The sequence below is a fragment of the Kryptolebias marmoratus genome, linkage group LG22, assembly GCF_001649575.2.
Source record: "Kryptolebias marmoratus isolate JLee-2015 linkage group LG22, ASM164957v2, whole genome shotgun sequence".
In the NCBI taxonomy this organism is placed as follows: Eukaryota; Metazoa; Chordata; class Actinopteri; order Cyprinodontiformes; family Rivulidae; genus Kryptolebias; species Kryptolebias marmoratus.
Window position 1 is genome coordinate 431,413 of NC_051451.1, and position 13,833 is coordinate 445,245.

The 13,833-nt window shown below is 39.0% G+C and overlaps 1 protein-coding gene across 1 annotated transcript in view; it reads right to left on the reverse strand.

Moving 5' to 3' along the window:
• Window positions 1-13,833, reverse strand: part of cdh11 (cadherin 11, type 2, OB-cadherin (osteoblast)) — a 116,857-nt gene that overhangs the window by 20,933 nt on the left and 82,091 nt on the right. Inside the window, exons 6-7 of the mRNA XM_017432728.3 lie at window positions 12,360-12,479; window positions 7,178-7,345 (exon numbers count right to left, since the gene is read on the reverse strand). Coding sequence (XP_017288217.1) covers window positions 7,178-7,345; window positions 12,360-12,479 — 288 coding nt within the window. The remainder of the gene's footprint in view (window positions 1-7,177; window positions 7,346-12,359; window positions 12,480-13,833) is intronic.

Below are 13,833 nucleotides of genomic sequence, written 5' to 3' on the forward strand. Positions count from 1 at the left end.
ACTCTTGAGACTAGTTGGAAACACAACGGACGCCTCAGCGAATCGAGCGAGGAAGTTGACAACTCTGCAAAAGTTGCAACACATTTGGGAGACTACCTTATGAATGCAGGTCTTCAACTAGACTCCACCTTAACTACAGTGTTACCCATTTCAAATGACTGTGTAAATGCTGATTCAGCATTTTGCTGCTTTTGGCTAATCTTGTACTTTTTACTTTTACCTAGCATTTTCTACTTTTAGCTTTACAAAAGCATTGTGCTACTTAGCTCGTGTTATGTTTTTTTGCTTTTAGCTAGCCTTTTGTTTTAGACATAATTTTACTACCTTTCTCTTTTAGCTAGCACTCTGTTCCTTTTATTTGTTTCACACTTATTTTAGCTTCTGTAGTGTCAGGTGTGTATAAACGAGTGTGCGGGTGAAGGTTCAGACACCTGGCTTTCAGAATGTCACCAATACGTCTTTTTACTTTGTCTTCTTTCATCCTGCCTCGTCTCCCATCTCTCGTGTCCTCTGTCCTGCTCTGACCACAGTGTTACCCAATTCATTTCTCCACATTTCTCCTGCCTCTGCTCTTCCTGTCGTAAAATCATTTCATTCCTTTTAGCTCGGTGCATCTTCCCTTTTCCCGTTGTTGTTCTGTGTCCTCTCATCTTTGCATCCTGCACTGAGCACCGAGTATGAGCTGTACATCATTAGCATGCTTATCCTGCTCATTCAGGTGGAGCAATCCGTTGAATCATGAAATTCATTTGGTCATGTGGCATCTAAACAAATGCAGGGGGATAAGGAGAGCAATCCAGTGAACTGAAATTCCTCCATCCATCTATCCTTCATTCATCTTTGTTTCACTTTCTTTTTTTAACATCTCTCCTTCTTCCTCTCATTTGCTTCTCCTCTCTCCATTCTCACATGTATCCCCCCTCTGTTATAGCCTTGTTTCTCTCTCGCCTGCCTCTTTTCTTTTACGTCCTGTTCTGGGGGAAAGCTCATTTCATGGCTGCCCCTCACTGTGCCCCTTTCTTTTGCTACTGCCCTGTCATATTTTTGCTTTTCCTAAGTAGCTTAAGTTCAGTGGCTCCTGGCAGTTGAATTAAATATTGTATGACAGAACTCACGGGTGGCTCCATGTACCTGGCTGCAGGCAGAAAGCAAGCACAGCTCATACAGGAAGTGTGCAATGGGGAAAAAAATGCTTCATTGATAAATCAGCATTTCAAACAGCCAATAAGTGAAATTCAGACAACCAGAAAATTGTAGTGGTTTTCTTTACTACTGTATAGATAGTTTATTTTTATTCTGATCTGAGAACAAAAATAAAATGTGGACGTTAAAACCTGTAAAGACAGCAAGGTCAAACTGAAGGTCATACAAAATAATGTGGCCTGCCTACATTATTATTAATCAACAATGTGGCCTGCCTACTCTGATACTAGATTCAGTCTTAATTCAATAAAGTAAATCATGCAATTAGGATTTCATCTTGAAATATCCTTTTTGTAGAGCAAATCTGTTCTGGGACACGTAGGAAGCCATCTTCTCTATATGGTATGTCTGAATAAATAAATAAATAAATTGAAGGAACGCCGGCCGCCCGTTACTTTTCATGCCAATGTTATAAAAAAGGATCATCCTTTGATGAGAAGGGATGAAGTTGTAGTCGTTTTGGTCGAACTTTGTAAATATTGTGTGCAGTCTCATGTGATGTTGTAAGATCCTGCAAGATGTGTTAGCATAGTATGTTGGGGATGACCCTACCACACCACATTTTAGCTCTGTGTATTTAAAATGAGCTGAGTTGTAGCCATAGGAGTCAGACAGCAGAGAAGGAAACCAAAATAAACAATTTACAGTTGGAGAGCACATAAACACCATCCTTGCATTCTCCATAAAATCTTTATGTTCTGAGGCTTCTGATGATAACATTTTATGCATTAAAGATTGACGTAGTTCCATCACATTATTCAGAATAAAACATTTACAACATCCAACATTTTTTATTTAAACATGCTACATTCCAACTCGATCATATCATCAATAAACAATAGGTTAGGCAGTTTAATCCGTGCCTCAATATGTAATTTACATTTCCCGAAAGAAAAGATTTTCATCCCTGAAGTTTATGACAAAGAGGCTAAAAAGCACTCAGAGGAGTCATGTTATTCTGTCCTGACAAGGAAATCTGCATGTTCGCTGACAAGTTTGAAAGGATCAAAGGGATAGTCTGGTGATTTCTGAAGTGATGTTCTGTCAAATAGTTATCAATAAATAATACCTTATCAGCCATCACATCAGTCAGAGCATGGGGCATGGAGAAAAGAGCAGAGGTGTTCCTGCAGGCTACGCTAATGGCTAGCTGAACAAAGCTTTTTTGGTAAAATCCTTTTTAGGCTTAAAAAACCCCAACTCTTTCTGAAAAACAACATACCACTGTGGAAGAACATTACATTAGCTAATATTAAACTTGTCCACTTTAGCACGACACCATTTGTTTAATTTGTTGCAGTTGTCTCAGCCGAACATTTGTCTTTCTATGCAAATGTACATTTTGTGTGCCGAGCGTAGACGGTTTATGCTGATGTTGCTGAGGCTAACATGTCAGTCCAGCAGGAGTTGAGTAAACCATAGGATTGAGTACACGCGCCGATCAGGTGGACTGAGACATTCAGCACCAACGACGCTGCTCAGCAAACACACACTGACGCAGAAAAACGGATGTGTTTGGTTGAGAAAACATCAACAAACTAAACAAAGGGTGTCATGTAAACGTACAAAGGTCTAATATTAGCTAATGTAGTGTTCTTTCACACGGCAATTTGTTTTTAAGAATGACAAGCACTAAGAAATGGGCCTAGCCTGGACTCTGTGCTCTATGACTGATAACGATCAAACAACTAATAACTATTAGACAAAATATCACACCAAAGATCCCTATTCCTTTAAACAGAAGCTGCATAATAAGCAGGCTGTACAGAAACTCAAAGCACTCTTCTGACTAAAGTATAAGGCTCTATTACCTCCATCATGGAGGTTATGTTGTCGGTAGTGTTGGTTTTTTTGGCTTGTTTATTTGCACTTAAACCTAATGAATAGATTTTGATGATATTTTAAGATAATACTGGGGTTGACACAAGAAACCATTGATTAAATTTTGGTGGTTTTAATAAAGTTATGGCCTTGGAGGAGGTTAGCGCTCTCCGAGTGGTTCTGGTTTCAAAACCTTTTTACTCACTTTAGATTCTTTTGACAATTATGTTTTCAGCCAAAACTTTGAATGACCAAAATATAAACTCTTGGCCTATTTATCTGATTTGAAATTGAAATATTTTCCATGTTTGTGTTATGGATGACTTATTTCAAGCAGATAAACATCTTTAGGCTCCCTCTAAGCCTGGAACCACTAAACCACTGAACACAAGCATGTTTCTGCCACCACACTCAGTCCTATCACATCATCTGAGTGCTAACAGATCTGTCTGTTAGAAAAATATCTTATAAATCACTGCAGGCATTTTAATAAAACACTCAGAAAGTAAACACTGGCTGTGCATCTACAACTGGTCAGATTTTGGAGTCAACTCAATGCAAGATGGCTGCCACAGCTAATTAACATTAGCCAAACCAAACATACCTATAATTCAGTCAATTCTCTAAAGAATGAGGTAAAATTTGATGTGGTAGTAGCTGAGGGTCATTCACAACATATACTCTGAGCGTGACATCTCACCATACTGTTATTTTCAAGGTTTGGTCAAACTAGCTGCAGCTCTGTCCTTTCTCCTCGTTTAAAACCCTGCCATCAAAGGCGCTGGGGATATGCATTTCTTCAAGGATTGCTAGTAATTATACTTACAACTTCCTCATCATGGTGTACTTTTAGTAATGTTTTGCTTGCATGGTCATGACAAAGCATTGTTATGTGATCTGATGTTTGAGGTGTAGAGAGGTTTTTGTTTTGTCATACTATGTACTGTTTATATTGTAAATGTTTTTACTTATATATATGTTCCTTTATCCTTTAAATGACTTCCCCTCATTTAATCATACCTTCTACCTAAACCTGGGAGCAAATCTTTAAATGGAGACTCCAACAGTTTCATTTTAAAGACTGAGTTTTTGTGTAAAGGGATTTTTAATTAACTTTATGAGAACAGACAGTTCTGTAAAGCAATTCCAGAAGCCGCTGAAAGTAAATGAAATGTTCAAACAGAAGCCTGTAGACATCAATCAAACTTTAAATACACTTTACGATCTGCTTTATTCTTCGCTGTTTGTATTTATATAATGATGAGGGAGAACTGGCTTTAAAACTCTGAGATTTTTTAACAGAACCATCTCTGTCATGTCGGCCTGATGAAGTCACAGTTCTTTTCCTTCTTTTTCTTTCTGCTTCTAAGGCCTCCTGCCTGCACTGTGATGGAGTTTTGGGGTGCAAATGAGAGCTGGTTGATAATGAGGTGAAAGTGAGAGAATTACAGGGACAACATGTCTGTGAGAAGCAGGAAGATGAAGCCTCAGACTGAAAGAAAAGAATTCAAGCTTGAATAGAAACTAGGAACCCATGAGCGAGTTGAGCTTTGCTGTGTATTTATTAGTTTTCTGGCTGTTTTTATGTGTTTCATTTTTCTTCTGGGTTTGTTTCTACTTTATTACGCCCTGCCCCTGGTGACAACCGAAGCTGGAGGCAGGAGATTTCCTTCGCTCGTCAGTCCTGTGAATAAAGAGCCGTTCAGAGTGGGGTATCTGAATAACACCTGGGCCATAATTCAGCTCCATAACTCAGGGGCTGAGGCAGATATGCAGGTAAACTTCTCGTTGATATGTTGGTGGAAGCTGTTAGTTCTAGTTTTGTCTTTTCCTTGAATTTTCCTGTTTATCTTTCTGACTTCCTTATCTAATTTTCAGTTTTTTTCCCCCTGTCTATGCAGCCCCACCGCCCAATGACTAAATAAGTTATCACTGTCCTCATTTCCACCATCTGGGAGACTTTTCTGCAGGTGGTAGGGCTGTTTCTAGTTATTTTTTAACACGGGAACCCACTTCCACAACAAATGGTTATTTTGTGTGTTTTCCTGCATCACAGATGTAAACTGTCAGTGATGCATGATGCAATGCAGGAAGACACTTTGTAAAAACATGGATGCCTTGTGCCACCTATGATGTTTTGTTTAGAATATGTATATTTCCTGTCACTTTTGTCTTGTTTGTATCGCCTGCTACAGGAGGCAAAGTTGCAATAATATTTTTGCCCATGTCCCTGTGTGTGTGTTTTTCTGTCACATTAGCAAAATAATTCAATTAATAATTCATAATTAATTAAAGTCTTAGAAAGTAATCATTGTATGTACATCTACAATGTCTGGAGTCACCCCAATACAAGATGGCTGCCACAGTTAATCCACATTAGTCGACACCAACATGACTATACTACTGTCAATTTCACAGACATTGTGCTAAAGTTTGATGTAGTAGTAGCTGAGAATCATCCTCTACACATTCTCTGAGCACTAACACATCTTGGTAGCATGCATGACAGCACATAATATCTTTTACAAGGTTTCACCAAACTGTCTCTGAGTCTGTCCCTTCTCAGCACAAGATGATTTTAGTTTAAAACTGTGGTGAAAGGTGGCGGGCGATGGGATTTCCCTCAAGGAATGTTAGGCCATTAATCTGTGGTTATCCAACTCAAAGATCTTGGCTCATGCAGATTAAGTTTGCACTTTTAATCACTGCATTTGAAAGTATGACATTAAAATGTGTCAGTATGGAAACTTCAGGACGTTGCCTTCTGAAAACACAAGTGTAGTCCAGTTGTGGCCCCCAGAATCAGGTTTTAGCCTTGGCAGCTTTAGTTTTCGCAGGACTCTGAAATCCTGTCAGCCTGTTGGAACATACAGGACCGGGAGTGATGGCTCTGACAGCCTCTTTCTCTGCATCTCTTCGTCTCTCTGTTTCTGCTCATCTCTCTCCCTCTCCCTCTTTTCTGGCCCATTCAGCTGCTCCACAGGCCAAATCCTGATCCCTCATCTCTTCCTTTCTTCCCTTTATGCTCCCTCCATCCATTTCTGTAGCTACTCTGCTGAATTTCTGCCAGAAGTCCCTGGGTTTAGAGCTACCGGAGGGAAGGGGAAAGAAAAAATCATGCAGGGCACTTTATATGGGAACGACTGGTACAAATGGAAAAAAGTAACTGTAACGGACAAAAAGAAAAGCAAGGGACTGGTATAGGAATACAGAGGGCCAAAATATTTGGAACTTGAGTATTTCAAAATACATTTTAGTTTGTTTTTGTGTCTTTTCCATAAATACAAGTCAAGCCAATTTATTTAAAAGGCCCGTCTAAACACAACAGTAAATACAGCAGATAATTACAGGCCTAGATGCCTTGAAGGAGTGCATATCTTCCACCACCTTTCAAACTGAAGGAATGATGGAGTTGTAGCTGTTGTAAACGACCTTGAGTGTTTTCTCATGTGATATCGTCAGACCTCATGAGATGTGTTAGCACTCAGAGGGTATCAGAGGAATTACTGTCAGCTGCTGCCAAACAATGTTTAACTCAATATATGTAGAAATGAGTCGTTTCTGTGTGTAATGTCAATTAGCCATGGTGGCCATCTTGATTTGCTTTGACTCTAAATGTTACTGATTTGTAGATGTATAGGCTGTAATTACTTTCTGAGAGATTCACTACAATCCATCTAAAGGTGAAAGAGATATTTTGCCAACAATTAGTGACAAAGTTCTAGGCAAAAATGTTGTAGTGCTTGGAGTATGTGTTGGGCAGGACTCTTAGCTACTACCACACCAGGTTCTACCTCAACTCTGGCTAATGTCAATTAGAAGTTGTGGCCATCTTGAGTTGGGGTGACTGAGAACATTAATCAGTTGCAGATGTGATTAATTTGTGAGAGTTTCAATAAGATATTTCCATTGGTTCACATATTCAGCTAGGAAAAAGTTATTGTCAAAATTGTAAGCAATAACTCACACAATGTAAGTAATCTGAGTATGTGTTGAGAATAATGCTCAGCTACAACCACACAAAATGTTAGCTCGATATGTATACACACACACACACACACACACAGACACACACATGGGTAAAAACATTATCGACCTGTTTTTCCTAGCAGGTGATAATAGATTCAGATAAATAAATCTAATCTTTACTTACTCTGTGGAAATTTTGGAGGGTTGTCGTTGACGTCTGTGAGCGTGATTTTAACCTCTGTGGTCCCCGACAGCCCCCCCATGTGACCACCCATGTCCTTGGCCTGAATGACGACTTCATACTCCTGTCGCGCCTCACGATCCATGTTTGGCAAGGCAGTACGGATTATACCTGAAACGACAGACATGTCAAATCAAATTAAATATGTCTGGCTTTGGATGACATTAGAATATTCGAAGGTTCTGAAAGGTCAGAGTGACTGATGTTATTATAAGACCAAAAACGGGAAGCAACAGAACTGATCCCTGAGTTGAAATTGGGTCACCAATGAGAATGACCTCAATCATTTTAATTAAACAAAACTGGAAAAAAATCCAAGATTTATCATCCAAAGACAAGGGTTAAGATTTGGAAGACTGCTGGAATCTTGGCTTTATTGGCTTAAATGGCTGAATGCCATCTGCATAAAAATGGTTGGGCCCATTACGATCTTAGATAACCTGGCCAGCAGATAGCATGTAAAAAAAGAAAAAGGAAAAGGAACCAGTACATGTGGTACGTGATTTATTATAGAGTCCAACTGATAAATCAGCCAACTCTTGACTATCATGGACTGTAATCATCATACACGACTGCCTGTAAGCACTAAGTGGAAAACAAGAAATAGTTTAATAACTGTTTTGTTCAGCAGAGCTTTGTTGTCTTCTGATGGAGCAGAGTTTGTAAAATAACCTTTTATTCATGGCAACTTGCCATCTTATATGTCAAAAATATAAACAATTAAACTACCAGCAGAGCGTCATGATCTAACTGGATTAAAAGATCTGCTGATTCATTAGATTTTATTAGTTATTTTGCTCATAAAAATTGACATTAATCCAAAATATGCCTTTAGAATATGTCAATGTAAAAATACACTGATCTCACGAGACAAGACGATATTTTAACAACATTTTTATGGAAAAAGGTCCTACTATCCACTCAACCAAATGGCCTCTCTCCTGCCTGATTTCTCCTGGGTTTCTTCAGACTTAAGAATGGTTCTTCAGCTATATATGACCTTCTAACTTCTCATTAAAGCTGTGTGACCTTTGAACTTAGGGGGTCCAACTCATTTTAATAAAGAGCAACAATTAGGAACCTGATTTTGGGCCAACCTTTTTTAATATTGTCTTGAAAAAAGTAAATCAGATTTTAGATGTCTTACATCAAAATAGTCTTACAAAAATATGAAACTAGGGTGACACAGTGATGCAGTGGTTAGAGCTGTCGCCTCATTACAAGAGGGTCGTTAGTTTGCTTTTTTGGTTGGAGTTTCCATGTTCTTCCTGTGCACATGTAGGTTTTCTTTGTCTGCTATAGGCTTAGACTGCTGGAGGACAAATTAAACACATTTCCTCTCTCTGCTGCTGTCTTACTTGTTCTACTGTCATTATTTCTATCAGTAACATGATTTTCTTTGTCTTTCTTTCAGTAAAAAACTCCACCTGGACCAGTCATTGTGTGTTTGTCTGAGTCTCTATCCTGTCCTCTCTAACCCCTGCCAGTCGAAGCAGATGGTCGCTCGTTCTGCTGGAAGTTTCCTCCTGTTAAAAAGGAGTTTTTCCTTTCCACTGTCGCTCAGGATGGGAGACTGTGAGGAAATGAAGATTCAATCTGCTGGCTTCCTTAGATAGATAACTTTCACTAATTGGCTTTTTGTAATGTATGTGAATGTTTTTGTACAGAGACCTGTGACAACTTTTGTTGTGACTTGGCACTATATAATTTAACTGAATTGAATTGAATTGAATTGAATTGAATAGCAGAGGCTTCAGAATGATCCTAGTGCCTGACCAGTTTCTAAACTGCTGCCATTAGTGTTCTGTGACTGATATGATATATGTCTCGAAACAGTGCTAATGATTGCATTCATTAAAGATACATGGACAGCAAAAACTGATACAAATCAGACCCTCATCATATTACAGTCTTTAGTCACAATACAATTTAGTCCTTATTTACAATATTGTTTAGCTGTTATTTACAATGTGATGCAGTTCAATATTAATTTGATTCAACACGTTGAGATTCAGTACAAGACAACAGTTATGGCTCACCACTCCGTCCATCCCGCCACGTTTCTCTACATGTCAGCTGCACTGTCACTCAGGCTCTCTGGTGTCATATTATGCGAAGTGTGTGACAGCATGAAAAGCTGATAATCTCCAAACCAATTAGAAATGTGAGCTCTGGATCTGAGCCAGTCAAATACCCAACACTGGTTTGATTAGCCAGATTTACTCTGCACAAATCTCTCTGACTCCCTCTGCCCTAACCACTCAGTTTCCATGAACTCACTCTCTCTAAACCAATTTTCCTCCTGTTTCCTTCCCTAACCTCTTGCTCGCAGTTCTTTCCAACTCTCAGTGACCGAACAGAGCTCTGTTTCTGCCCTAACCTCCCTGCTTTCATCCAATATCTGCTTTTAATTCAAACCCAACTGTTAGGCCTGTGCTCTGCAGGGACCAGGCTGAATGTCCTCTGGGACTTCTTTTTACAGCAGAGCCTTCTTCACTTCACCAGTTTACCCCCGCCTTTCATGCCAGTCTTAAACTAAAATCATCTCATGATGAGGAAGGACAGAGTTAGAGCTGTTTTGGTCAAACCTTATAAAGGATATTATGCTCAATCTCATGAATATTGCAAGATCTTCCAAATTGTGTTACCACTTGTACATGCTAAAGATGACCTAGCTACTACCACATCAAAATTTATATACAGTATACTAAGTTATAGGCATTTTGATGTTTTCCAAGGTTAAAGTTTAAGCGCATCCAATAATTACTTTCTGAGACTTTCATGAAGAACCACCTAATGGTGCATGAGATACTTTGCTACAGGCAATGCTGACTCAAAAAACGAATGATGACGTTTTAAGCAAAGATCTCCCTCAACATGTAGCACTCAGAGTATGTGCTGTGAATTACACACAGCTCCTACCATGCCAAGTTTAAGGTCAATATCTGTAAAAGTGAAAGAGCTGGGGACATTTGTATGTTGGCTAATGTTGACTAGCTGTGGCAGCCATCTATAATTTAGGTTGACACTAACAGTTAATCAGGTGTAGATGTTCATCCAGTGATTACTTCCTGAGAGTTTCTTTAAGATCCCTCCAGTAGTTCACCAGATATTTTGCTAACAGACAGACAAACATATACACACAAAGTCCCATATGCACTTGCAGCTTCTATAGAAGCTGTAGAAAGTAAAAATGTTGCATCACAAAATAATTTTGTGGAGGTGATGGGGTATCCAGAATTAGAATACTCATTATACTAGTTTTTATATCTGGGGTATGTGTGTGGAGTTTCTACTTCTTGGTACGGTTCAAACATACATTAGTAGATTTTGTGACCCAAATTTGCCTGTAGGTGTCTGAGTGAATCTGGCTCTGCTTCTCTTTGTGGCAACGTGTCCAACGTTGCCACAAACGTTGCCACAAACGTTGAGATGGGTGGAGTCATTAATGGTGCCAGTGTATAAGCATTGAAGCCTCTTTTGTACCATTCTGCTAAAAACAAATATTATATAAAGATTTAATTGGGAGTAGTGTGCTACGATTTTTAATAGTAACATGGGGAAAATCTGCAAAAAGTTGCACAAAAAATAAAGTGAAACACAAGCAAAACCCATCCCTCTTTAGAGCTCTAAAGCTCAGAAAGACTTCACAGTAGAAACATCATTTAAAGTTTAAACAAGTCACAGACAGTTGGACCTTACATGACTGAGCTAACAGTTTGATATCTCTTATGGTTTTTACACAGATGCAGTTCCGGTTTTATGTTTTTTTGGAGATTTTCCCATGAAATGTTCAACAGGCAGTGGATGTCATACATAACTTCTGAAATATTTTAAAATTTTAAAACCTTTGCACACAAATTAGTTTTACTCTCGCAACTTTTTTGGTGCATAAACAAATGACAGAACCCCAATTTTGAAAAAGTTGGGTTTGTTGTGTAAAATGTAAATAAAAGCAGAATGCAATGATTTTCTAAATTTCTAAATCAATATTTTATTCACAGTGGATCACTGTAAACCTATGAAATGGTAAAACTAAGAAATTGTATCATTTATAGGAAAAAACGGTCATTCTGATTTCTGTGGCAGCAGCTCATCTTATAAAGAAGAGACGGGCAACAAACGGTTGCTAAAGTAGTGATATGAATAAGAACCAGTTGGAGGAGCGTTTTGTAACTAATTAGGTTAGCTGGCAACAGATCAGTAAGAGGACTGGGTATAAAAGGCATTTTCCAAGAAGTAAACATGGGAAGAGGTTCACTAGTCTGTGAAACACTGTGTCTATTACTAGTGGAAAGTCCTCAGGGGCCGCTGCATTTAAAAACAGGTGTGATTCTACTCACCTGTTTTTAAACACTTCAACAAATCACTGTCAAAACATTTTATCAAGACAATGCTAAACTGTGCACTGCACCCATTACAACAGCATTGTTTCCCAGTAGAAGAGCTTCTGAACTGGCTGGCCTGCAGTCCAGACCTCTCACCATTTGGAAACATTTGGTGCATCATGAAACAAAAAATCAAGCGAAGAAGACCCAGGACTGTTGAACAGCTAGAATCCTCCATCAGACAAGAATGAGACAACATTTCATCCAACACCTCCAGCAGCTCAGTCCTAGATGTTTAAAGCAGTGATGCTTCACAGTGGTCAACATGGCCCTGAAACAATTTTAAAAGATGTGTTGCTGCCATCGAATTATTATTTTTTAACTATTTTTTTTCTAAAAATGCTACAATTTCTTATGTGATATGTTTCCTATGTTCCATTGTGAATGAAATATGGGTTTATGAGATTTGAAGATCATTGTATTTTGTTTTTATTTACACATGTTCCTATTTTCTGGAATTGGGCATCGTTGTCTTCTTTCACCCAGTGTGTCTCCCACTGCTATAGGTCTTATAGTTACAGCCAAGATTCCATAAACTTCCCTTACATTTTAGATCTCTGCTCATCTCGATTCTCTTATATATCAAAATGTCAGCAGTAGGATTATTACAGAAGTTATGTTGGAAGTCCAGGCAGCAGCTTTCTGAGTGTTTGTCATTTGTATCTGCATAATAAATGGAACAGGGCTGTTTACTGATGGAGTGCAGGGTCAGGACAAAGTTCAGTTTTCAGTCTTACCTGTCTGAGGCTCCACAGAAAAGTATGGCTGCCCTTGCAGAATGCTGTACACCAGCCTGGCGCTGTTGCCATAGGTGGGGTCATCAGCATCTGTAGCTGTCACCTGCACCACTGACGTACCTGCAGGACAGAGCAGACAGGTGAGCCAGGAGGAGACTACCTCAGTGATCCGGTTCAAGAGCAGTTTGACAAACAAGCTTGTTATCAAGCCTCTGACTGGCTACCTGCCTTCTCCATCTGGACACACACACACACACACACACCTACACACACACACACACACACACACACACACACACACACACACCTTCTCTAATACACTGCAGCCATCCTGATTCTACAGGCTGCTCTTCAACAGAATTTCTCCACATTTCATCATTGTCTGGTGGAAATATCCACTCTCCAATATCAGTGGTTTTAATGGTTTCAATAAAACATCATGTGCTGACAGAATTCAGCAGTTTATGGGCTTCATGAAAATCTTTCAGAACTCTTTGGAAAATCAGCAAAATGTGAAGACTTTAAGCTCTAACAGAGATTCATCTTAGTGCTAAAAAAACCTGGACATTTTAAAGATAAGCGTGGAGTGTTTTCATCCAACAGCATCTACATCCAGCACAGCTCTGCTAATTGAACATGCTTTGCAAATTACCCTGAATCAATTAAAACTGCTAAAGTGTGAAAGACATTCTAATAACTTTGGATAATTGCTAAAATGCCTCTTTACTAATATGACACAACTCATAAAACACTAAAAATCACAGCAATTTTTTTTTATCAGTTCAGTTTCAATGATTTTTTTTTGCAAGTTTTCACGTCTAATTCTTTATGAAAAATGTTGTCACAATAATTTAGACCTGAAATTTGGTTGTTGCTTCTGACAAAAGGGAAGAGCATAATATACTATAATGAACTATTATTACTGCAGGCAATAAATGTCACATTTTTAGGTTGGTCCGTTTCAGTCAGCGGTGCAGAGGTTAGAGCTGTGAGGTGACAGCTCTAACCTCCCTCATGGCCTCTCTGGAAAGAGTTTATATGATCACCCTGTGCATGTGTGGGTTTACTCCAGGTGCTCTGGTTTCCTCTCACAGACCAAAAACATGCATGTTAGGTTAATTGGTTACTCTAAATTGTGTGAGCGAGAGTGAATGGTTGTTTGTCTCTATGTGTCTCTGTGATGGACTGGAGACCTGTCCAGGGTGTCCCCCGTCTCTCACACTGTGACCGCTGGGGACGGACACCAACTGCCCCTTGACCCAGAAAAAAAAGCAGGTAGAAGATGGATAGATGTTCATTCATGAAATTCCAGGTATTTGTTGGCAGATTCAACTTCTAATTTACCAACAACAAGAATTCATTTAAAAACATTTTAACAAGCTCTTTGTTTGTGGATCCAGTTTATTGATGGAAGGAATTTCTTTGGTTTTTACAGTTTTAAGAAGCTCCAACATCAGTGTGGTTTACCTCTATT